This window comes from Oreochromis aureus, linkage group 2, assembly GCF_013358895.1.
Source record: "Oreochromis aureus strain Israel breed Guangdong linkage group 2, ZZ_aureus, whole genome shotgun sequence".
NCBI lineage: Eukaryota > Metazoa > Chordata > Actinopteri > Cichliformes > Cichlidae > Oreochromis > Oreochromis aureus.
Genome location: NC_052943.1, coordinates 24119569 through 24146686, shown reverse-complemented (window position 1 = coordinate 24146686; position 27118 = coordinate 24119569). Strand labels below are relative to the sequence as shown.

The 27118-nt window shown below is 38.9% G+C and overlaps 1 protein-coding gene across 9 annotated transcripts in view; it reads right to left on the bottom strand.

Moving 5' to 3' along the window:
• Window positions 1-27118, bottom strand: part of prom1a (prominin 1a) — a 165197-nt gene that overhangs the window by 119782 nt on the left and 18297 nt on the right. For all 9 annotated transcript variants that reach the window (XR_005615184.1, XR_005615187.1, XR_005615189.1 and 6 more), the window contains exons 2-3: window positions 9270-9328; window positions 2654-2859 (exon numbers count right to left, since the gene is read on the bottom strand). Coding sequence is in view for 3 of the 9 variants with exons in the window: in XM_039621164.1 (XP_039477098.1) it covers window positions 2654-2859; window positions 9270-9328 (265 nt within the window). In the remaining 6 variants the exon portion in view is untranslated. The remainder of the gene's footprint in view (window positions 1-2653; window positions 2860-9269; window positions 9329-27118) is intronic.

Here is a 27118-nt window from a genome sequence, read left to right as displayed (position 1 = left end):
GTTACTTGCACTATATTATCTCACAGTGCAACGGAAGGTGATGCCCAGGTTTTGTAGCCATTGTTTAGCTGTGTTTATGTCTCATTTGTGGTCATTTCGATGTTCTCACCCTTACCTGGGAGTCTTTCCCCTCTCTTAATCCGATTTTAACACTTCTTGGAAAATAAATGTCACCCCTGCCACTTTTCTGTGCCTGGCTGTCAGCTTTTTAGTGGCAGTAAAAAGCAGTCTTGGCCTGGGCTTGGAACTCATCCCTCTCCAGCCTGTAATTGCTTCATTAGAGCCTCTGCTGCATCTCTGCCTGGTAGCTGGGGAGATTTAATAAGAGCTGCGAGGATGCTCTCAGACTCTTCTGTCTGTGCTGCTGGGATGTTGCTGGGGAATTTCATATAACTAGGCTTCGTTCCAATGAAGACTGAAAGTCGAGGAACATCAAACTAAGTACACTCCTGGATGCCTTCAGTCTAGCTCAACTGTTGTTTTCCCACATCTTTTGTAGTGTTGCTATATCCCCAGTGGCTATGCTTCGTGTGCTGCTGAGACTGTAAACCAGAGTGGAAGGAAGATTAGGTTTCTTGTGGTCCATTTTCTGACAGATGAGACTCATCAAGTTACAGGACAGTCTGATGGGCTCATAAAGAAGAAGTACAGGGTGAATGTAAAGCTTTATTTCATTCCATTTTCAACTGAAGGCAGCCGAAAAGACTTTGTATTCCCCCTCATGCCATAGGTCTGAATGAGAGCATGAATTGTTGTCCGCCTCTGTGTTAACCCGGGAAAAGATTGCTGACCTGTCCAGTGTGTATCCTGCCTCTCGCCCTATGGACAGGCTCCAGCTTTCCTGGATTAGATATGCAGAAGAAAATGGATAGATGGAAATCTATATTTTTGTCAAAAATGTACCTGGTTACATTTTAATCAGTAGTGATTGGTGATGTCCATCAGTCACTGACTGAAAATGATTTTCATCCAAATATTAAAAACAATCCCCACATTTAAAATTATACTAGCTTGTCTAGTTATGTTTTTAGCCTCTGAAAAATAGGGTACTATGTAAATTGAAATACTTATAGACCTAACTGAATGTCCCACTTTATCTAACATGATTTTCATGTCAGGATTATGCTATTAATACACATAGAAAATGCTAGCTTACGACGAGGTTACTATCCTGCATGTACGCTTGGTGTAAGTACGACAACACAAAAGAAAAAGAAAAACTGGAAAACAACAGCAGATAGCTACACTGGCAGATTACTGGCTATCAGATTAGTATTAGCACGATGAAGCAGCCAGATACACTCACATCCTATCATATATTTGTAAAAGCATGTGTTTAAATTGAAATGCATGCTTATGTGGCATAACAAGCAGAACAATCACAGTTGCGATGAGCATTGCAGTAATGTGCAGTTCCATTTCCAGAGATTTGCACGTCACGTTGCAGTTGAAGCTAATGAGACTGTCAAAGAAACGGCTATACTGTATATCTGAGGCCGATTGGTCAGTTTGGTTATGGGAAAAAAACGGAAAGTGCCGCTAAAGAGAACAGCTCGTTCCAAATGAAAAACTAACACCTTAAACTTAGAAAAGTGAAAGAACTCATTAAATAACATCTTAAAGTTTTGTCACTTGAATTCGTTAAAGTTGAGCTAACAAATCCAATCTAATATTATCAAACTTGACACACTTTTAAAGCAGCAAACTAACTCATGTTAACCAAGAGTTCGACTTTAGCCTATAGCTACCTTTTTTATACACTCCTTATATAAAACTTACATTTTCTATCACACCACAGCAAAAAGGGTCAGACTTCAGAGAAACAGATGTGTTTCTGTGTGTGAATATGCAGGATCTGTGGGCAAAAAGGCAAGTTTTTTTGTTTTTGTTTTTTAAAATTGACCGGTCAAAGCAAGTGAACAATGGGGAAAGGAAAACAAAACATATTTTCTGAACTGAAATCTTGAAAATATCTGATGTTGTCTGATTTGAGTTATTGTTGTAATCTAGACATTAAGTCTGCTTCTAAACTCACCGCAGTCCTACTCGAGAAAGCCACAGCTTAAAATGTGCATATAAAAGACAAACAATGACGACTGTGCAGTAATGTGAAAAAAAACTTAAAGGTATTATATTCATTACAATGAATACCAAGGATTACAGGTCTAGGTGAAATTGTGTGTATTGTCAAAAGGTCAGAAGTGTTTACCAGAATTATTGCGGTCAAATTCCAAAGCATATTGTGGTTTTATCTTCGATTTGTAGTATTTTAGATGTGCACTGAGACATTGCCACAAGAGTAAATGAAAGCTTTCAGTCTGGATCCCCGGAAGGTTATAGTGACCAGAGCTTAGAATGAATAAAAGAATGAAGGGTGCTGCCACATGCAATCTACAGTAGGACTCAACTATATATAGCAAACAGCATGGGGGAGGAGGAAAACTGATGAGTGTGTGTGTGTGTGTGTGTGTTTGTGACTAACATGTGTACACATGTGCATGAGAGTATCGCCGTAAAAGACAGACATGAATCTTGTATATAACCCCAGTGTATGCATACATGCATGTCTGCATGCAGAATGTGCACGTCTGCTTCCGAGCTGATTTCCGCATATTTCACTTATGTGTGTCATTTGTGCATGTGTCATACTCACGTGATGACCAGTGAGGTGGAGAAGAGCAGCGTTCCCAGGAGGCCACGCCGGCAGTCTGCATTCTTCCTCTGCCGTTGGTGCATCTCACCACCACAGTTGTCACAGCAGCGGCACATGCAGAAGAAGAGCCCGACTATTGGCATCAGAATGGTAAAGAGCAGGCCCACTGCTGCACATACTAGGAAGCCTATCTCATAGTAGATGGCCTGGGGTCGGGGGGGAGGAGTGAGAGGGAAAAAAAGAATGAGACGCAGAATGATGGACAAATTATTTATGTATAATAACAACAAAGGGAGGTGATTCATGTAAATGAAGAGATGAGGATTGGTTTGGTAGAAGAAGGAGGGGTGAATGTTTAGGAGTGTGGGAGAGAATGAGGAGAAAAGGATAAATTAATAGCAGAAAACACAAGAAGACGGAAGGATGCACACAAGGAATACAAGGATAAAATGATGAACAAATCTAAAAATATCTGGTAGAATCCCACCGCTGCGAGTTCTCTCTAGTTGTCCAAACAGGATTTGCAGATGAACAAAGACATTGCGTAACACTACTCACTGCAGGAGAATCCTCTCTTTGTTAAATACAGCAAGCTAATTCAATAATTCAACTTCCTGACTGCACAAATGCCAAGACTAAAAAAAAAAAAAATGAGTAGGATGAAGGTTTTTGTCCCTGCACAGTACAGTGCAAACTGAAAGTGAAAGGGGAAAATGTGTTGAGACTGTTGCAGAAAGCACTTGTTGGAAATTGTTTTTTGCAAACATTTTAACCCAACAGCAAAATGCACTGGCAGGATAGTAACACATGAAGTATGATGGGAAAATACTGAAAGGAGCTTCCCCTGTACAGTAGCCCTGTGGTACAGTTCTTCCCACTATAACGAAGCAAAAAGACAGCATTTCTGATGAAAAACCTGCTTCAATAGGAATGGATTGCAACACAGTTAACACACTAAAGGGCTTCTTAGGAACGACTTACTAATTTTTCTTCTTTCAAGAAAAATCACGCCCCAGAGTGAGATCATTATACCTGTTTCAGTGGAGCTCTGCATTCAATTAAAATAAGGTATATGCCTAAGACCGTTATAATTGATTTAAGTTGAGGGAGTCAAACCACGAAGCAGGTGAAATAATTTGTTGGCAGTGGATGATTTCTCTAACTTTTAGGATTCAGGAGAGGATTTTAGTAAGTAATGGTGAGGTGAAGTTCTAAAACAAATAAACAAAAAGAAATAAACTTTAGTGACTGAAACAAAAATTTTATTGTGAAAATTTGTAGCCAGTAATCAGAAAATGTAACCATTTTCTCCGCCTAGCTAAAACTGACAAATGTAATGTCTTGATGCATGCTCAATCATTCAGGTAAGTAAATCCCAAAAAGTTGATTCTGTTCATCTGAAAGTTGCGTTTTCAGTGGGAGAAACGATTTGTCACTCATCCAAGTGACTTCTTCAGTCTCATAAAACAACCTTACATCCAAACTTCATGAAGATTCTAACAAATGTGTCCATCTTTATCAGAATACTCCTCTTATGTTAACTTCATTAACTTCTTAGCATAAGACAAAACAACAAGAAGTTTTAAGTTCTACACCTAAAACACCTTAAATTTGTCTCTGCATTGCTCTGTTTGTGGTTCTCCTGCTACATTTGAATTGCTCCCAGGAAGTTCTGTTCTGACCACTTGCAGGTGCACATTTGAAATTTTATTCCACAGAGGTCAAACTTGAGCTCTGTGGCAAAGCCTGTGGCCTCCAAGCACAACAAAGACATGTTTCATCAGTAGCATCATATCAAGAGTGCAAGCAGGAGCATGCAGATACTTTTTAAATGTATTTTTAATATATTTATGGGTCTATATGTGGTGAACTCATCCCCTAGGGTCAGACTGTCAAAACTGTGAGAAGGCACATTCTCCTTCACCACTCAATATTTTCCCAAGTTCAGTTCCTGCAACTTTAAATGAAATGCATGTTAAAGGATCACTGTTGTGACACAGTGGAGGAGATTTTGCATTCGCTGTAGATGTGCACCTCCACAGCACAAGGGCAAGCCTGGAGACGGTGCTTTCTATTACTGTATTTACTGGAATTAGAATCTCTCAACATCACCTATGAAATCTGCACATCATTTGTCAATGATGGCCTAAATAATCCTTAACTTTCAATATTCAAGATGACAAGCTTTAGCAAATTCCTTCTGATATACTGAGAGAGTTAAAATGCTGCTGTTGGCAGCTTCTCACTTGCTCTTCTTGTCATGTGCCACAGTGCTCCTACTTAATCTGCCCCTACCTAAACTGCACGGAGCATAGGCTCTGGAAATTGTCAAAATTAAATAGGGGATTGGTAATTCCCACACCATATGTAACTTGTCACAATGATGTTCAATAGCTTCTCGTTATGAAAGGATCAAAGCAGCACTGCTATCACTGCTTTGAATAGAGGAACTGCTCTCCCAGCTGATTTGTACTAATCTTAATCGCCCTCACAAGTCAGTGACCTGCCTCCTTCAGGGACTCCTTCTTTGGCTTTTGGTTAAAAGGTAGATTCTGAATAAGACTGAAAGGAATAGTCTTCTGGTTCATTTTTAAATCTTTATGCAAACATGGAGAACTCGAGTAGAGATAATAACCCACAGTCCTGTCGCTAATGTTTGTAGGAGTGAAGGCTCCAGCTGCGTGACTACATTAATTTCTAAGAAATCAAAAAAGTCTCTTAATCACCTTCTTTCTGACCTTAAAAATATGGACTGCAGAGTCCAAAGAGAAAAAGAGAAATCAGAGATTCTGAAAATGCTGTGAGGCAAAAACTAAAGGAAAGGCTGTGTGTGTGCACATATGTGTATGTGTATCATCTAAAGGCACCAATGTCAGCACAGTTGTTGAGGACACTGTGCAAACTGTAGTGCTTGCATTGTCATTCTCCTTCTGGGCTCTGCTTGTTATTGGGTGAATCTTCAGCAAAAAAAAAAAAAAAAGGTCAAAAATGTGCTGTTTTTTTTTCCACCGCCACTCTTAAAGGGCCTCCAGCTCTTACTATTTTGGGACTATAGCTTTGTCTTGGCAAGTGCCCAAAAGAAGAAGGTGACCTTCCAATAAGAACAAACCGGATGATGGGTTGGCAGCATGTCTGAAGAGTGAAGATGGGAATTTCTTTAACATTAAACAGATTTAATGCCAGCAGTAGCCATGAGGCATGCTGAAGCGTCCTCAAGCAAGAAGCTGTTACCTTAATTCATTAACAGTTAACTTAATGCCTGATAAAAGCTCAGCCTTCTTCTCTGCTCTGATTTTTTGGGATTCTGTATGTTTATTATGAGAGTGGATAGATCTAATATGTCCATGTCAGGCCATATGAAGCCCCACTCACCTATTCAAATCAACACAAAGTTTAAGAAGAGCAGCCTATTATAAGAAAGCTTTGTTTAATAGAGGGGAACTGAAACGTGTAAATACACACGCTCTCAAACACACGGTTGGACTATTTAAATCCACCGTAAGCAGACTTTGGTTAAAACTAAGATTACCGTACACACTGCCAGCTGTGATTTTGCATTAAATAGTCTTTTAAAGCCTGATGATTGATTTGCTTTGCATTTATCTGTTACATTCAGAGTGCTATGAAAAGTTGTTCTTAAAAAAAATAAATATTAAAAAACAAAACAAAAACTGCAATGCATTGGGCCTGATGTGATAAGCAATTTCTCCAATGGATTTATTTGACAAAATGTTGAAGGTAGCAGGCATGACACTGGATGATATCATGGTGGGACAGAGTCTATCTGCTTTCAATACGATACTCCCGGACAGACTAATAGTTAAACTGCTGGAAATCGGACTTCCTTCTACCACCTGCCGCTGGATCAGAGACTTCCTGTCAGACCGTGTACAGAGAGTTAGAGTGGGGCCTCATCTTTCCTCAGCCCTCAGCCTCAACACCGGCTCTCCACAAGGCTGTGTACTGAGTCCCCTACTGTACACTCTGTACACACATGACTGTGTTAGTACCCACCCAGACAACGCAGTCATCAAGTTTGCAGATGATACCACCGTGGTGGGGCTCATCTCAGGGGGAGATGAGACGGCGTACAGAGCTGAAGTTCAGAGGCTGTCAGATTGGTGTGTAGATAACAACCTGGACCTCAATACCACCAAGACAAAAGAACTGGTAGTCGACTTCAGAAGGAGGAAGTCTGAGCTGCAGCCTGTCAGCATCAACGGGAGTGCGTGGAAAGGGTCTCCAGTTTCAAGTTTCTGGGTGTGCACATAGACACAGACCTCCAATGGAGCTCTAACACCTCTGCGGTCTTAAAGAAGGCCCAACAGCGTCTCCACTTTCTGAGAATCCTCAGAAAAATGGACCTGAAGAAGGAGCTGCTGACCGTCTTCTACCGCTGCTCCATTGAAAGTGTGCTGACATATTGCATCGGTGTATGGTTCTCCAGCTGCACCACAGCACACAGAAATGCACTCCAGAGGGTCATCAATATGGCCCAAAAATCATTGGACATCCTCTTCCCTCCCTGAAGGACCTGTACAGCACTCGCTGTCTCAAGAGGGCACGCAGCATCCCACGAGACTGTACACACCCAGGACATCGGGTGTTTAAGCTGCTGCCGTCTGGCAGGAGGTTCAGGCTGCTGAGGTCCCGAACAAACAGACTCAAGGACAGCTTTTACAATAGGGCAATAGCCTAATCAATGCAAATAGCTGACCTGATTGGCTACCTCCTGGACTTTTTAGGGGAGGTAACAATGTTTAAAACAATAACAATAATAATATTTATATTTATAACAAGGTGCAATAATAATTAATGTGCAATAATAACAGTGTGCAATACACATAACACTTATTCTTCTTTTTTATTTCTAAGTTAATATACTGTGTTGTGTTGTTTGTGTTGCGTTGTGATGTGTCATATCGTGTCGTGTTGTGTTATATGTAGTGCCGACGTAGGACAGTTTTTCCAATTTCATTGTACTACTGTACTATGTATGACTGTGCAATGACAATAAAGAATTATCTTATCTTATCTTATCTTATCTTATTCTGCTTTGATTTTCCAATAAAAGTTTGAAATCACCACCTTTTAGAGGCAGGCTACAAGCACAAATTTAACCATTTAAAAGCTCTGCTGTAGAATCACAGTAAAAATCACTGTTACAGTTTGTTGACCTGTGAGGTAGTCTGGCCTATTTATGCTAATATAGAAAAGATTCTCCCTTTTTAAACCAGGGGAAATGCTGCACTTAATGCATACTACAAGTCCAGGTCCAGGTAGCGTTTGAGGATGTGTAACAGTAGCACGAGTTCTGCCAGCATCAGGAGCCCGAACATAATGTATGTGTCTGTTGTGTTACGTGTGGCTTTTACATGCTGTTGTTTTAAGTGGATGTCAAAGTAAATACAGCTGAGATGCAAACTGTCTGACTAGTAAATACAGAGCTATTCACCATGAACACTGAACACTGTTTATGCACTGATATAATGAACATAAGCATAATATCTTCGTTAATCATTATAATAATAAAAACTAAAGGAGGAGACTACTTTGCAGTTCAAAAAAGTCAAATTTGAGTGACGATGCTTGGATTGATATGGCATTAAGTGTCCTGTTTTGTGCTACATATTAGCCTCACAGCAGGTCCTCACTGTAACACGACCCTGTAACACAAAGCTCAAACTAGAGGAAATTCAAAGTAGAACTCTGTGACACTTAGTGTTTTAAAGCATTTTTTCTGTTTCTTTATCCAGTTATCACTGTCACTTCCAAGAAGCTGAAAAAACTCTGCATGAGGACGTGCTTCAAAAAGAAAGAGGAGCTACGGTTAAGGTCAAGCTAAAGGGAAGGTTTCAAGGTGGTTGTGAGGTTGATGGGATGGCTGGGAGAAAGTTACAAGGCTGCAAGACTAATCCTGTATATTCCAATTATATGACAAAATAAACAAAATGTAGCTAACCAGTGTGGAATATATACAAGATTGTGCAGCCTTGATGATTTTCACAGTGGAGAATTATGGGAAGGGGGGGATCGGTTAGACTTTAAGTCCAGTGTGCAGACTTTACCTGAAGGGTCAGCACTATGTTCTCTGGCTGAAGGAGGCCAGATCAGATGAAGAGGGCATGCAGAAGACAAAGGCAATGCAGCATCAAAAAAAGAGCAAAGCCACAAAGCGAACACATGTGATGAAAGAGAACAACAAAAAGAGAAATTAAAGTCATGCATTTCCATACATAGCACACAAATAAGACCGCAAATTGCACTCTTTATTTAGCTCTCGGGCACAGTCAAAGAGCCTAAAAAAGCCTTTGGTTGTCATACCTGTTTGCTCCGATGAGCTTAAATGATTTATCTCTCTAAATTCATAGGTTGTGCCAGAAGCAATAACCATTTTTTTTTCCCGGTGAAAAGATGGCATTGCCTTGGCTAATGAAAGCTATTGACACCTTGTTTTAGAGAAGTCACAGACTACTGCGTTTCTCAGAGCTACATTTCTAACGTAATGTATTTCATGAGTTGCCGTTTCCAATCAGTAAAAACATGCAGCAAGGAGGATGAAAGGCACAGAAAAGCAATCATTTCACCACACACAAACAAGCACACACTCAGTTACCTTTTGATATTCCGTCTGAATGGCTCCAAACTTGTCCTTTGCCAGTTTGACAATAAGATCTGCAGCAGCATAAAGAAAGCAAACACATGAAGAGAACTTTGGTGTTTTTCTGTAATAAAAAAATGACATGCATTGAGGATTCTTTTATCCAGGAGATTATATCGCACTCTCATTAAATTCTATGAATTTCTAGCATCCGTGGCACAGTTTTTAAATAGATCTGCCTCTGTTGTTACGATGTAGACATTTGATATTACCTACAGGATACTACACAAAAACGTAACATGTCCCAAATTAGTCCCAAATAAATACAACAAGTGCTCCATACTCCATACTAGTCTTAATTGTTTTTTCAGAGTGGTACACACACTTCTTTATAGTTCATGCTCTATATTACTCTTCAGCATATTGATTGACAGCTTGTTTATAACAGTCTTAGTATTGACACTTTACTTAGGTCGGAACTGGAGCAAACTGTAAACTCTGCACATTTTGAGAAATAATTTATGCCAGGCTGAAGAAGGAAGTTGACATTTTTGACAAGAATGTCAGGAAATCCAGAGCCACACTGTGACACTGCAGCCTCATCCCCAACTCTTGTGCTGACAGTGTGAGGAACTTGTATTTTATTTAGTTGTGGTCTGTCTGCATGTTTGGACTCTATTGTAGCTATTTGTATCCTAAATACTTAAAAAACTCTACCTGGTGTACCAGTATCACGATTTTGTTAATCAGCACCAAAACCAAAAACATGTCACATTATTGATGTTAAATCAAGAGACATTTGGAATCAATCAAATTAAATGTTTTTTTTTTCCAACTAATTCTTAGCTAAAAATATGAGTGTGCAACACCCAGCTCACTTTCTGTAATACTGCGTCTTTAAAAATGAACTATGTTAGCTATTGCTTTCACACATGGAGCAGTGGAAATAGCAATAACATTCACAATATACAATAATTAGACATGTGGATGATATAAAGTTAACTGAAATGGACTCATCTGTACCTCTGCTTTTAAGGTACAGCAGAAGTAAAGATGAGTTTTTCTTTTACCTTTCCCCAAATAATCTGACTAACAAAATATCTCTTTACACAAATACTCGTGAGATGATCTTTTTGCTTGTTTGTTTTTTCTCTACTCAATGGGGAATTACAATGGTTTGTCACAAAACCATTGTAGTACCTACATAACTATAGTTCTATGGAAAGAAATGCTTCTTGGCAAGAAATCTATATTATTTCTTTATACATAGTGCCACATTTATAAGGGAAATATATCTGTGAGTTGTGCAGCATAGTTGAGTCAGTAGACAGTGCCCATGGAAAACTTGCTAAACCTTCTGTTTAAGTTACCTCTTTTATTTACAGTCTAATTCTGATGATTTTTGGTAAAAGCTTTAATTAAAGCTATCCATATGTATATAGAGCAATATGAGCCATTTAGATTTTGGTAAGGTTTCTTAACAACGTAATTAAATGGCCTGTATTTGTATAGCGCTTTACTTAGTCCCTAAGGACCCCATAGCGCTTTACACATTCAGTCATCCACCTATTCACACACTGGTGATGGCAAGCTACACTGTAGCCACAGCCACCCTGGGGCGCACTGATAGAGGCTGCCGGACACTGCCGCCACCGGGCCCTCTGACCACCACCAGTAGGCAACGGGTGAAGTGTCTTGCCCAAGGACACAACGACCGAGACTGTCCAAGCCGGGGCTCGAACCGGCAACCTTCCGATTACAAGGCGAACTGCCAACTCTTGAGCCACGATCGCCCCTAATTAGTTAGTATAGTGTGTATTATGTGTAATGTTTTGGGGGTTTTTTACACTTCAACTAAGGAAAACAGAGACTGTAACAAGAAATTTACAAATTCATAACAGATACAACATGGAAATATATTCAGGACCAGAATTTCTGACCTCACTTTGCTCTGTTATACCTCTTTGAAGTTGTGATAGCAGTGTAAGTATGTACACATTTGTTTGTGTTTTTGTGTGTGTTTCTGTGTGTGGTACTGTTTATTTAGTTGGTAACTGCTCTGCTAGGCATTCGGTGAAGCCTAACAACTTACAGTCAGACAGAAATTAAACATGAAATCATCAAAGAGATGTAAAAAAAGAACACACTGTCCACCTACAGATTCTTAAAATTCTGAGGAAGGATACTTATTATCTTCCAAAAGTAGCCAGGAAAGGAAATGAAAAGGCACAGTTTGTTACAAGAATGGAGATGGGGAGTTTCCTGATACAGCTGAGTAGCTAAGATAATTAGGTGTTTTCCCAGCAACAGTGATGCATCAGCATTAGTTTCAAGGTAGACAGATCACATAGCTCACTGTGTAAATGTTGACTAATCATTAACATTGCACCCTTCTTGGAAGAGTAAGAGTAGTAAAAAGCATATGCAGGGGGAAAACAAAACAAATTGCTTTGCATTTGCCTCAGGCCCTTTCCACGCAAGATTTGTCTTTGCTGTCATCTGAAGAATAGCAGCTTGTGACACGCATCTAAAGATTCATGTCTTTAGATGTTGTTTTTGAGTTTTGCTCTTAAGAATCTTGAAGTCGCAAAATTAAACAATGGTAGACCTGTGCGGACCTTACCAAGAGATCAAATTTTCCTCGAGTGACCCTTTCCACTGTGGATGAAGCCAATTAAATACAGTACAGTTGTATTCAGTGTTAGAAAATGAATTTCATGGGTACATCCTAAACAATTATATCTGCTGTCAAACAGTGCATCTTGGTGTTATCTTTGTTATCTACACCTGGAGCTGGCTGTGACTCATCATGCAATGATGACAGAGACAGCAAGGGTTCTTGGAGGCAAAGGGTTTCCAAAAATAATGATGTCAAAGTCACAGCTTGAGTTTTCTTCTGCAATGCAGTGAATATAAAAAAAAATCTTATGGAATTGTTGAGAATAATTATTTTTTATTCTAACAACAGATTGTTAGACGACATATGCTTGTGTCTTGTTCACAGCCAGATTGGTATTAATGGGAAGCTGCTTTAGAATAATCTTTAAACCATATATTATGGCTGTTCAGGAACAGGTTCTGTCCAATTGTTCAATTTACAATTAATTATGATGAACATGAATTTGACTAAGAGGCTTCCATGGGCTTCTTTTTCCACATTCATCTGTCTGGTATACCTACAGGCGTCTGCTGGCTTTTGTATTTGATGCCTTGCAGCATTTACTGTAACTACTGTAATTGATGAGCTGAGCTTTGTGATATACTTTGTCTGAATTTTTTTCCACCACATTTAAGAAACATAAATTCTCCATTATAGGTGATCATGTCAGTGTTTCCAGCTTCCAGGGTAGTTCCTACACCCCTGAATGGCTGTTGCCAGTCACTATTGTGCGTTTTGAGCCGAGGTGTAAAATAATCCAGCCTTCTGGAGGAAAACAAGTACAGTGAGCCAAGCCCAGCTATTATCTTTCCTAGTGGTTATGCACATTTGAAAGAAGCTACTGACCTTTTTATAAGGCGTGTTCCCTTTTATTCAGAGAGGATGAAATATGTAACACTATCATTTCAGTTAATAAAAGATCTCCAAAACAAGTTTTGTGAGGCCAGTACAGTATGGTAAAATGTAACAGCACAAGAAGCGAAACTTCACTTGTGTTGACTTCAGTCAAAAAGTTGAAATTAAGAAAAAAAAGTGTAAATTATAACAGCAATATTTCATTTTGACTTACATTTTATATCTTAGCATTTGTAAACAGTTAAGCAGTTATTCAACTTAACAGCTGGAGACAGTCTTCTGATTAAATTAGGACTGCTACTACAGCCATAAAAGTTTTTAGTTTCCTATTAAAAAGCGACAAAAAAAATATATATTTAGTTCACAAAATTATCATCATGCTGCATTTGACAAGGCAAGAAACTATAAAATGAGTGTATACTCATCAGGAAAATATTTTCTGCAACTGTAGAGCAGATTTCAAATAGTTATCACAGTTGTTTAGTGTACTATGATCATCTTTAACACTGAATACTGAAAAATACAATGAATAATACTGATCATCTCATTACAATGCAATATTCTGATGGCATTCAGGTGCACCATGCACCATCCACCTAAACATTGTTCTAAACCAATCCCTACTCACCAAAGGAAATGCTCAAGAAACACAACAAAAGAGGCAATGATCTCTGCTTCAAAATCCTTTCCAATCTGACATTCACATGCTCAAGTCCCACCCCGCTACTCACAAGACTCAAAGGGCGTGCTGTATAAATCCAAGTGCCTGACATCACAGGACACACTTTAAGCTCCAGTGTTTTTACCCCTTTGGGTCAGAGCTGTTTAGGAAGCGTGAGGGAGACCTCCACAAGATTAGACAGATGTTGTGGCTGATTGGTGTATGAGTGTGACGAGCAAAATAAATGAATGAAAAGCAGATTCTGTTATTACTATTGCCAATAAATGAATTGATGACTGAAAATGCGAGCGATTTTCAACCATAAGGAGTAAAAGAATGTCTGGAGACTAGAGAAATAGAACACAAAGGAAGGAGAAAGATCAAAGACGGTAGGATCACAAAGGAGAGAAATAAGAGGTGAAAGAAAGAAAAGCAACAGGGAGAGAGCGCTGGACTGAATCCATCTTCGGCAGTGAGAGGCATCTAATCCTCCTCTGTGAACGAAAACCTCACTTCATTCTAGTTTCAACTCACGTTCCCTCTCCTCTCAACCCTCCTGCTCGTACTTGTCATTTATTAAACACATACATATATTAGCCAGGATTCTTTGGCCTTTAACCCCACTAACCTCCTTGTCATATAAACTATAGCTTCAGCAATTTAAATGAATTGTTCATGGATTTTGAACTGCTTACCCTACAAAAATGTGTTACAGTAATGAATGCTATTAAAAAAAAGGTTATTCATGTGAAAGTAAATGCCAGCAGTTGAAGCTCCGTCAGTATCTTCTGAACTGAAAACAAAAATCAAAGTAGAGTTTTTCCAAAAGATGTAATGAGGCTTTGCAGGGAGCTCACGATAAGCAGAACCTGGCAAGATAAATTTTTCATCACTTTGACTAGAAGTGAGTCACCCGCCCAGAGGACTCCAGCAGGTCTCTATCTTGGTTCCTCTGCTCAGTCTTGAAATGGGAGAGGAAGAAGATTTCTGGACGGCAATGAACAGTGGGGTTTTTCAACCTACTGTGCTTGCTTGGACCGGAATTTTAATCTCACTAGGGTGGAAAAGTTAATTATTCAGCCAAAGTATATCCTCTGGCTTTCTGGCATCATATTATAAAATTGTTTTAAAGAGTATTCTTACCTTGTGAAGCATGGATATGTTTATTGAACAGCTCTCTGTGAGCTTGACAACAGGGAGTCAAAACAAATCTGATCGCAGCACATCTAACCTTAGTTCTTCTGGTCTTTAAGCCAGCATGAAATGCATAAAAAAAGGGTTCAGTGTTACCAGCTCAGATCCGCTTTACTTCAATTTGACATGTTTTATAATTTGCTTTTTTGTGCTTTATCATTTATCAACATGCTGCTCTTTGAACTAACTTAAAATAAAAATTCAATATATGCATTTTAAAGGGTCAAAACAGACAATAAAACATCTTAAAATACACCATCCATCTGTTATTGGCCTACAGTGTCAATAGTTTTGCCACAAAATTAAATGTTTGTTTTGAGAATTTGCGTTTTTTACAGTTGCATACATTTTACCACCAAAATGTACTGATTTAATCAATAAAAATAGGCTGGTTAATACATAATGAAAAGAGTGTTGTGACAGATGCCAAGCACAATACTTCCAACTGTAAACAATGCATCATTCATTGCTCTTTACTACAAGAGCTTGCATTTCATTGGTTAATTAGAGTAATACACAAGAAAAGCAAATTAGATGTGTGACTGGTAATCCTCTTAGGAACCTCTCCAGAGTTCCTGAGAAAAAAACAAGAAAAAAAACAAAAAGGCGATTAGACCCATGGATTAAATGATCTGACAGGAGTGTTCAAACCTACACATTTAGTGACTGAATATAATAAACCCCAAGTTCTGCTGTGCATCGATTGTTTGTAGGGATTTAGGGCAGTTTCAGATTTAAGGCTCCAGCGTTGGTGAAAGGTTGGTGAATGGTATTAAGGCACACTCGTATTTTCACCACATGGTGCATTCCAGTTATGTAATAAAAAACACAAAAAGCAGTTATAAATGACTTGGGTTTAATTTAAAAACAGCTGAGCTTACAACACACACACACACACACACACACACACACACACACACACACACACACACACACACACACACACACACACACACACACACACGTTGTAGCTGTCCTTCTTTGCCACAGTGATTAAAGTAGGGTGCCTGTATACGCCACAAAAAGTCTGTTGTCTAAATCTTAACTAATGTCGTTATCCTTCTTCCAATTTGTTATCTGTGCAAGTTAAAACTGGGTGTTTTTGTGGCGGATTTATGCTATGAGGTCCATCATCAGTGATGACCCCAACCCTTCTTCTAACGTCAAGGTCAGGGGTGTCAAACTCCAGTCCTCGAGGGCCAGCATCCTGCTTGTTTTTGAGATATCCCTGCCCTACCTGCTGCTGATTACCTGGATCAGGTGTGCTTTGCCAATAAGAAGCTACAAGGGCAGGTTATTTGGAAAACAAGCAGGACAGCGGCCCTCGAGGCCTAGAGTTCGACACCTGTGGTCTAGGTAATCAGATTACTGTTCATTATTATATTATTATCTCAATTCTTGACAAACCTGGAATTAAAAAAAAATAATAATTGTAACTGAAACACAAGGAAAAAGAAAAGTTTACTTTTTACTTTTCTTCAGAATATGCAGTTAGCATAAATTAATGTTACACTTACCATTTATGATGGCTTGGACCTCAGAGGGTCAACTGTTGATACCAGGACAGTAAAATATCATACCATCCATGATAACATGGTATAAATTGATACATGATTAAAGAAAATGTTATCTTGCAGTATCAATGGTATGATGACACCACAAAATTTACAACCCTAGCACACAACACAACATCTGGTAATGATTTAGTGTCTAAATATTGCTGCTGTACTATAATATTGCTGCTGCTGGCACCTTTTGGCAATAGATTTACACTTCGAATTATGTAGTCTGTTAGCAATGATAGCAGCTAATTGGATAACAACATGGAAAATACCCTTCATTTCCTTACAGTCACAAATGCTGCTATTTGATCGAGATTCCCAAATATGAATTTATAAAATCTTTGTGTTTAGAATAAAAATCATATTCTTTGAAGGTCGCTTTATCTTCCTTCCAGCCTCCTATCAAATAAAATCTGCATTTATTAATTCAGGCTTCCTGTGAAACTTTTCTATGTTGGTTGTGTCATGTGATGACAAACATTAAAAAACAAACAAACATTTATTTAACAAACAATTACTGTTTCATATAGGAGTATACATATTAATGGATATATGTCGGTGTTTTTTCCACCGACAGTAGTTTTTACAGTGTTATGGGAACAACCAGCCTTTCTGTTACGAGACTGTCTGTGTAACCAATAGGACATCCTGTGCCTGTTATTGAAGCAGAGCTGTTGAAATGACTGACCTTTGTAAACGCTGCGCTGAGGCTCAAACAGCATCAGCTATTCAGGACTATCATTTAACACAGTCTTTGAAAAACCCATAACCTTTTTCCTGTGGGGAACTGGAGCCTTTTTCCTCAAATAAAAGACACAAAACAGAGGTCCAATTGACCATGAAGCTGCCGGTTGGGGGTAGAGGCTATACAGGACTTTCCCGCTATAAAAATGAAAAGAAAATTCTGAATCCACACTCGGTGTAAAGTTTCACTAATTCAGTGCTAAATCATCACTCATTCATCAACTATGGCAATTCTGTTGTTTATTAATGATATAACCTTGTCAGTGTTGTAAATCTCAATCTGACGTCTTGTACTATGCACAAATCTTTAGTTATCACTCATTTCTTTATACGCTGCTTCAAAGAAATGATACTTTTTTTTTTTTAAATACATTTTTAAGTGATCTCGAATGATGATTCTTCAGCCTTTCTAAAAGTTTTTCAAAGTTTTGGTTTGGAGATTGACTACTTTTTCACTCAGTCTCAGTTCAGTCCTTGGACCTGACCATTTTCAGAAGAGTCGTTTTTTTTGCTAAGCCACTTAACACTGATCTATGAATCATTCAAGCATAAAAAGAGATCTAACATTTTAAGGCACTTAAGAGATAAACCAATGTTGTGTCTACATGTAACAGACAAAAAAGCAATTCTAAATTATATCATTAGGGACTTTGGTGTCTAATGGTAACTGTATGATAAATGATGACATTTTTGTAGTTTATTTCCCCAATTATATATACTAAGAAATAATGAAAAAGGTTTTTCACAGATTTATCTGTCTAGAAATTGAAATCAAATGCAGAAACTGGACTTTAAATGGAGCAAATCTCAACAAATAAGACAAAAACCCTGGCACACACACATGTTCACTGCCTGTTCAATGCTGTTAATGCAGCTGGGTTTCAGAATTTAAGCTGATTTTACGTACTGACTTATTTTAAGTGGTTCTGCAAAAGAGCATAAGCTGAACTGCTAAAATGCAAAAGCTGAAAGTGTGAAAGAAGAAGAGAAAGACATCTAAGTGTAACAAAAGGATCTGAAACAAACCAAGACAGATGGACAAAGAAAAACAGCAGAGCAAGAGAGTCAGAGGCAAGCAGAGAGAATACTAAAAGGAGCGGTGATGTAGCCGGATGAACATATCATGGAGAGATGGTAAAAATGCACGAGGTGGTAAGATGGGAAGAATTATAGTTTATCTAGATTGTAAAGTGTTACTGCGCTTGTCACTGCATATACAACAGAGTACAGAGTATTTACTGTTGGTGCAAAAGATGGCAGTATTTTTATGAACTACACACAAAAAAGGAAAAAAGAAAATTCCAATCAACTTGCTCCAAAAGCCACTAGCCGAATCAACAAAACTCTAATATTTCGCCCTGCTAAGCCCCGACAGTCGTGTGTGACAACATCCGTTGCTAACAGGCTTATTATAAAAAATAAATAAATAAGTAAGCCTGGCCATGAGATACACTTCCACACCACAAAACTCCATTTAGCCCTGCTCTGCTTGTGAGGCGAAAGGAGCAACAAAAGCAGACAGCCAGTTGGGGATTTTTCCTGAACAGAGGGACGCTGTTGGCAACTACTTGGATTCATCCTCACAAAGTTATCTGAGGCCACATACATAAACAGGGAAGAGATTTGTGGTAAGGAATACATTCAACAGGAGTTATAACACTTATGCAAAATGGAAACTGCATGGACCTCATTTTTTCCCCTCCTGCATAATAACTTCTGATATCTATCTACATACAAATAGAAGTATGTAAAGCTGCTATAATCAATACCTTTTGGATCAAGTGACAATGAGCATGTGCAAAAGGTCACATGAATGGATAAGTTATCACCTGACTGCAGTTTCCTCTCATCTTTAAGGGGATTTTATGGTTTGGTTTTGCCACCTGAAACCTTTCATTGTATGGCTAATTCTAAGTTTCATTTGGGGTTTATTTGGAACCAAGAAAGAGTCTAAGGGCTCTAATCTGTACAACTGTTATGTTGAAGTACCACAAAGCCAACTGAAATTAATGGAAATTTGACAGGAAGGAAAAGGCTGATGACTGCAGCCTTGACAGGAGTTGATTATAAGTTGATTCAAGAACTTGCCAGAGCTTCACAAGGAGCGGACTGAAACCTGTGTCAGCACATCAAGAGCCACCACACACACATACACATCTTCAGGAAAGCGGTACTACTGTTACATTCATATCAAGCCACTCCTGAACTCACTCCATTTGGAAATCAAGGTCCTAAAATTAAAAGAAAGAGTGGAAAAGCACAGAATCAAATGTGAAGTTTCATCAGTCTGTGATAATTCTGCCCCAAAGTCCCAAAGTGTTTAGCAGCAGGTCTTAGAGCAGTTCAGGGTTTATAAAGATGCTTATTTCATTTTAAAGCAGGGCGTTCCAAGACAACTACCAAATGGTTTGCTCACCATGTTAATACTGTACTAGGCTGGCCAACTTGCCTGAACTGGACCCCAGAGAATCTGTGGGATGTGGACAAGAAAAAGAAGAAAATTCCAGACCCCAAAACAAGCTGAACACTGCTATGAAAGTAGTCTGGGTGTCAGTAAAGCTGATCACCTCCATTCCATGTTGTACTCATTCATTGTAAAGGAGTGTATATAATGAACATACCTTTTAATAAGTTGGACGTATCTACTTTTTTATAGTTGACATTTCTGTATTGTGAATCCTTTTTTGATTGATCTTAGGAAATGTTCTAATACTTTGAGATGCTGGACCCAACAACATATCTGAACAGATTTTCCTGCTTCAGATACAGAATTATCGACAATACAATATACAAAATATTTCTTAATCGTCATACCATTGTTATTTTACATAATATGTTATGGTAGTATTGTATCATTAATTCTGATTCCCATCCTTAGAAGCAAGCCACATTTTTACAGCAACACCAAGTTATTGCTACAGGAAGGTCTATATATAATTTTGAGTGTTGCCTTTAGAGCTTCTGCTAGAATTCATAGGATATCCAATTTGACAGCAAGAGTTGAGTTTCTACATAAGACCTGGCATCACACGTCTTCTCCATTTTTTTGTTTGTTTTCGTGGGTCTAGTTGCACCCACTCATGACGCCAGTGGCATCATGAGTGGGTGCAGGCATCTGGTACTTCCTGTGAATCAATATTTTAGGTTCCAAACTCATCCGTTTTGAAATTCTGTGTTTGTGGTGTTGGGGCGTGAACTTTAAACCACAGAAAAACCACTTGAGTACATCTACTCACTTCATGATAAATGTACATTTCACTAGGTAAAATGTATACAAACCCATGTAAATATGAAACCTTTGGACTGTACTAAAAATTATCAGCTAGAAACTAGAAACTTTAAAGTCAGATAGTTTATACAAAATGGGAGAGAACAGAACAGGACATATGATCTCATCAGGTGGACAGAAGAATAACTCTAATATCGACTTAGATACACTTGTTTATAGCTTGATTCTTCAGCCTACAAGTGAACAAAAAAATATAAAAAATAATTTAAAAAAAAATCAGTCAGGTGAATAAATATAAGCCTCCATGGTTTACCTCTTCAATAACGTCATGTGTCTTTCAAATATGTTTTCTCTACTGAGACATGCTACCACCCTCTCACACTTTCTGGAGGTGTCCGAACCTGACACTATAATCAGATATGAGGCTTTTCTCTGTTACGGAAAAATTCTAGTTTATCCTCACAGTTAGATTTGTGTGTTTGCCAGATATATATATAGATATATATATATAGATATAGATATAGATATATATATACCTAGGTATAGATATATATACCTAGGTATAGATATATATACCTAGGTATAGATATATACCTAGATATAGATATATACCTAGATATAGATATATACCTAGATATAGATATATACCTAGATATAGATATATACCTATCTCTCTATCTCCCTCTCCCTCTCTCTCTCCCTCTCTCTCTCTCTCTCTCTCTCTCAGAAAGGACTGCCCCCCAATCGGGGCCAGAACCAGGTTGGACAGTGCAGTGACCAGCAGAAGCGGTGGCTGCAAGCAGACTGAGAGGAGGAGGGTGGGACCCCAGGGGACGCAAAAACACACACACACACACACACACACACACACACACACACACACACACACACGTCTGGTTTGCTATCCTCGTGGGGACATCCCATTGACATAATGCTTTCCCTAGCCCCTTACCCTAACCATCAAAAATGAATGCCTAACCCTAACCCTTACCCTAAACCTAACCATAACCTAATTGTAACCCTGACACTAAAACCACATTTTGAGTGTGAAAATTGCTTTCAACCCCGAGGGGACCTGGATTTTGGTCCCCACTGTGCAGAAAGTCCCCACCAGTATAGTAAATGTCAGATTTTGGCCCCCACCAGGATAGTACGAACCCGTACACACACACACACACACACACACACACACACACACACACACACACACACACACACACACACACACTGACTCAGTACGAAGTAATGCACACACAAACACAAACCTACACACACACACACACACACACACGCTGATACAGTGAGGAGTGATACAAGAGCCACACACAAACACGGACGTATATACACATGCTGACGCAATGAAGAATGCTTTGCTAACAAGTGCTCATGCTGATACAAAAAAAGTGACACACACACACACACACACACACACACACACACACACAGACTGTTGCAAGAAGCCATTGAACACTTGGAACGCCTTCCCTCAAGTTGCATTTCATGCCATCCAGAGGGCACATATGTACATTTAATAAAATAAGTACATTTAAATCTCTCCCTATGTATACAATGTCTGTGTGTGGTGAGAAGGTGGAATTCCTTGTACACTACAGAGCCACTCTGTGTTATGCTCTCACCCTCCCTGAAATTCCAGCCAACAGAGATAAAGAGATAATTTCACCATTCCCCTGTCCTGTATTGACGGACATAGTTGTGGGCAGGAGGGATTCCAGGTTTACTCTAAAACTTTGGGTGATTTTTCTACGATTTTACGATTCTCAATGATTATTCTATGATTTGTGTGACTAAAAATTCATGTACAGATATTAAAACTCTACAGGTGGTACAGATAAGCTTTGATAAGTGAAGTTCACTGAACAGAAAGTAAAATGCTGATTGATGATGGTTGATATGTTTTCAAAATGGTTAGATGTTTTCCCTTGTAGTAAAGGAGATACAGGTGCAGTAGCCAGAGTATTGCTGGAAGAAATCATCCCAAGGGTGGAACTTCCAGACTGAGATCTGATTAGAAATCTTCAGAGACTCAGCAGGAAGCAGGGACCATTGCTGGCATAGCTGACAGCCCAGGCAGTGGTTAAGATTGAGAGTTGTGCCATTTGGGGTCCTGCTGGTCATCACGAGAAGATTCCACAGCCACAGCAATAACCACAAAGGTTAAGAAAGATCCCTACGTTAGACGCTGAGGAAGACAACAAGGGTGTACGACATGCTCTGCCCTTTCATCCTATAGCTGCGTTGGAACGAGAGAGTGAGGGGTGAAAAAGCGCCCTCCTCCAACAAGGGTGTGCCAAGCTCCAACTTAGTGATGTGCAGAGTGAGACTGTGTAAAAACAGTCAGACAGTTTTGCCTGAGAATTTCAGTGTGTTTTTTAGTTAAGGTGGTCATTGGTGTGACTTTTCTAATTGTTTCACAAATTGTGAAAGTTTGCATGGTTCTCCAAACATCACAAACACAGCAAAACTGTGTATTGCTGAGTTTCAAAGTTTTCTCTAGTCCTGATCTGATTAAAAGTAACTAGTAAGTATGCAAATTTCTCAGCCATTTGGCTAACAATTCCTTGTGCACACTCTGCATGGCAGAAATACTGCTTGGTAGGGTGATGCCAGTTCCTGACATGTAAGAAAGCTGTGCATTAGATCCTAACTAACACGGTAAATATATCAACAACTGTTTTTTAAACCGTAAGCTCCTTTGACATGTCTAATTAGTCCTGACATCTCTAAATACGATTTTGGGGGTCATTATACTTTATTAAGGGATTTTACTAGGCCTGAAACATGCTTTGAGCATGAAGAGAATGGACTTGTTCTTTCAGAGCTAAATGTGACTGATTGTTTTGTTTTCCCCAATGGCATCACTGATATGGGGACAGTAAAGATGATTGCAAATCCCTTTAGGATGTTTTAAACAAACTGATTACCTTACAACAAAGATCCAAAGCACTGAATAGATAGAAAATGCTTGTTTGATTTTTATTTAAATTATTGGATAAAGCTGCTTTGTTATATACACAATGCAAATGTGCTCATAATCGAGTTGGCGCTCTGTATTTTGAGAGTTAAGAGCTTCATTCAGCGTTGCTGACTGGATTGATATATTGCAGGATGACGTAGAGTGCAGAGGGTTTTTTTTTTTTTTTTTGCAGCATGCTTACACGTACACATGATAATGGGTAGAGTAGACTCTGGGTCAGAAAGTCCAAACGACATGTCATGAACTAGCAGTAGGATAATACTACTGGGCTGTGTGGAAACACATGGCTACTCGTGGTGTTAGCTTAGACTGACTTTGATCACTGATATCAGTTAGATGTTCTTTGTATTTATCAACAGGTTGAATGGTATTCATTGTCCTTGATGGCAAACATCTGGACATGGCAAAATAGAACTGCACAATGGAGTGTGTGTGATGTTTGGTGATGCGTGTGCATCTTCATCTCCAATACTGATGATAATGATTCTTTTACAGAAACAATCACTAAATGGGAAACATTGCATGATGGGTTTTATGATGAGGTTTGATAAACATGTTTCACACCGAATGACTTACTTATCTTATAAACAGCTTCTTATGAACGAACAAATTCATTTAACTAAATTGTCAAAGCTCTCCTTTAGCGGACTCAGATGAAGAAGAGAGGATGGTGAGAGTAAGGATGACCACTAAGTGTAAAATTTCACCTCTAACACTGTGGAATGATGCACATAGAGAACCTTTCTCAGTATGCAATGCTGTTGATGCTGAATGGTGTAGAATTGGAAATTGTTCTTTTGGTGATTTTGTTTATGATTTTAGAAAATAATCAAAGGGTGGGATTTTATGGAAAAATTCTAGTTTATCCTCACATTTAGATTTATGTGTTTAGAATCTTACTGTATGATTTTTGTATAACCTTTCCCTGCTTAAGATGAAGCAAGTGTGTGTCAGTATGACCTGGTAAAGAACTGCTTAGCTAGGCCTAACGATGTTTCACTATGTTATCTGCTAACTGTTAGGGTGTGGAAGGATGAAACTCCCAAGATGACCGGTGCCAGAAGCTTCCTGGGAAAAGATAGTGAGGGTTGCTCTCTGCCCAGCCATAGCCCGTGGAACAGAAACCTGTTGCAACTGAAAGATACACAGGAGTTGTGTGTGCGGAGGAGGTATAGAAGAGGAGCGGAGACATTCCAAGGGCAGAGCTGGCATGCCTGTGAACTGTAATGTTTCATGTGGGTGTTGGCTCTCCTGCACAGTAATAAATAGCTTGATCACAGCTCTTTCCATGTTGCAGACTTTATTTACAAAATTCAGCGGCATCTCCAAGTGTTTCTGTAGATGGCTTGAGTAACACAAGGTGCTAAAAGCATACAAAGAGCATTTCGTCATCCTTCAACCTGTTGCTATGCAACAAAAATGTTTTTCAGCACTTTTAGAAAATGGCTTTCTCCTTTTTGTGTTTACTATCTAGTTCAAAGTGAAGGCAGACAAGATAGACTAAGAGAGAGAGAGAGAGAGGTTCAAAGTTGGCCAGTGTAACCATCCTGCCACCAAAGAAAACCTCGAACTTCTGACAGTGTCATATTTTAGGATGATCCTCTTAAAATATCACCAGAGACGTTATAAAATCAAGGTGTGGCATTCAATAAGCCTAAACTGGAAATCTAAGTGAGAACACCAAAGAAAAGGGTTATTTCACAGTGAATCTGGAAGATACTAGCCAATCCTATTACTGCGTTAACGTATGTCGAGATTACAGGTTTACTAAAGTTTCTGCTGTCGTTTTCCTTTATTAGTTATTGTTTTTATTAATTTTTTTAAAGACTTTCTTTGCTTATAGGTCTGGGTTTATAATGGATGAGCAGAAAAATAAATCGTACCAACACTGGATATTTGTGAGGAAAAAACCCTTTTTAAACCTTTTATTCTGGGTGAGAAACAGCATGAATTGTTGTTGTCGTTTCTCTACATGCAGTTTTTATGTCAAGGTGACCACAGAAATTAATGTTGAGGCTCTCTCATTATTCATTTAAAAAGAGGCTTCAAAACAGAACTAGTGGGCAATGGTAAATGCACTTTTCTACTCAATCTGAGCACTCAAACCGCTCAAAGAATCTTGTACGAATCCTGTGTAGCAGAGTGCTCAATGACACATTTAAAAAGAAAAAAGAAAACAAACCTAAGAGAATAAAACCCACACCATGTTCCCTATAACCATCCCACACTGTGGCCTGAAGTAAACTCATTAGATTGCAAAGAATTTCACAGTTTGCGAGCATTTACCTGCCAGGTTTGCAAAATTCATTATTCAAAATTTTCATCTCTGAGCCTGGGTACACCTATTCAGTTTATCATCTATCTGAAACAAGTGTTATAGCTCCTTTTCCTCTTGCAACTAGTGGTTGTGACATCTGTATGATGGCCCTGAGAGGTCAAAAGGTGTTAAATTTGGCATACAACAGAAATCCTGACTTGCTTTTTCCCTTCACAGTCTCAAAACACTCCACGAGGTGTCACTTTTTGGTTGATCTGCTTACAACTAATACAATATATTGACTTAATGAGAAAACGATTTCACATGACATCACCTTGAAGTGGTCATAAGGGTGCTATACACATGCATGATAACAAATTACCAATCTATAGAAAGGAGGCAGATGTAATACTTGGTTTGGGTTATTCTTCCAACACATTCTGTTTGGCATTAAAAACTTTGCTGACATTTAACTGAAAAGCTCCCAGTAAAGTAGAACAGGTGTATGTGTTTGTGAGTGTGTCCTGGGGGCTGACTGTTAGCATCAGAGCTGACTTCCCATGAGCTTCATGTTAAAAACACCGGATAAACACACTGTTACCATAGAACCTGTAACTATGGAGAGACAATCTGGCTTAACTTTACACAACTACAAGGATGACAGGAGAGAAAGCACACAGACACACTCATATGAGGTGGAGAGGCATTTAATTTAAAACTGCTAATCTTTTACTTCAATGCAACAATGTTCCCACCCGTGACATATGGAGAATTAAAGTGATTGAGAGGTTGAGAGTGTGCGTCTTTTCTTATATGTAACTAATAAAAAAGGTATTAGTTGAGAATGATGACTTAACCTGCCATGAGAAAGTCATCTCACATTTCAATTAAACGCAGAATACTTCACAGCCTTACGTTAGATCTTGATGTTAGTGCATGAAACACGATGGGGATGGATTTTTCTGTCTAGATACATAAAGCGAGTGTGTGGAGGACAGTTCTATGTGAACAGCTGAGGCTATTGGCTACATATACAGCTGGACTCCTACAGTTCTTATAATTGTACTCACCTCACACAGGGGCCAGATGAACCCATGACTAAAACATGTTAATAGTAAAAATGTCTGTGAACCCATCAGCTACTCTGATGGTTTAGCCTTTGGGGTCAAAGAACACCTTTTTGGGGCTTCTCAAGTATCCAGAAGATACCTGGATCAAGATTTTTGCATTTTTGTCCACTGGATATGGTTTAGATTGTGGTAAAGATATATAGATTAAAACAAACATTTATTCCTGTCATTTATGGCTATTTGACAAACAAAAATGTCTACTTATTTTAGCCTTCATTTCTTCAACAGGGCAGAATGGATGGCAGAGAGAGTAGCAGGAATGGCACGCAGGAAACAGAAACTCAACAGTGGCCCTTCTGCACATGGGTTGCACACTCACCCCAGCGAGCTATACCTATGCCCTAACGTCACTTTGCTTCTTCTCTGAACTTCCCCAGGTAAAAACCCTGCTGTCTGAGATGTTTCAGTTGCCATTGAGTTAAGGAAGACCCGCTTATAAGTTATTAGGAAGCCCACGAACAAGCATGATCATTTATTTCATGTGATAAAAAGAAATCTGTGATTTAAAACAATTTTTGGTTAGACAGCATATTTCTTTTACTGCACCATGGTTTAAAGAGTCGCATACATTTGTGAAA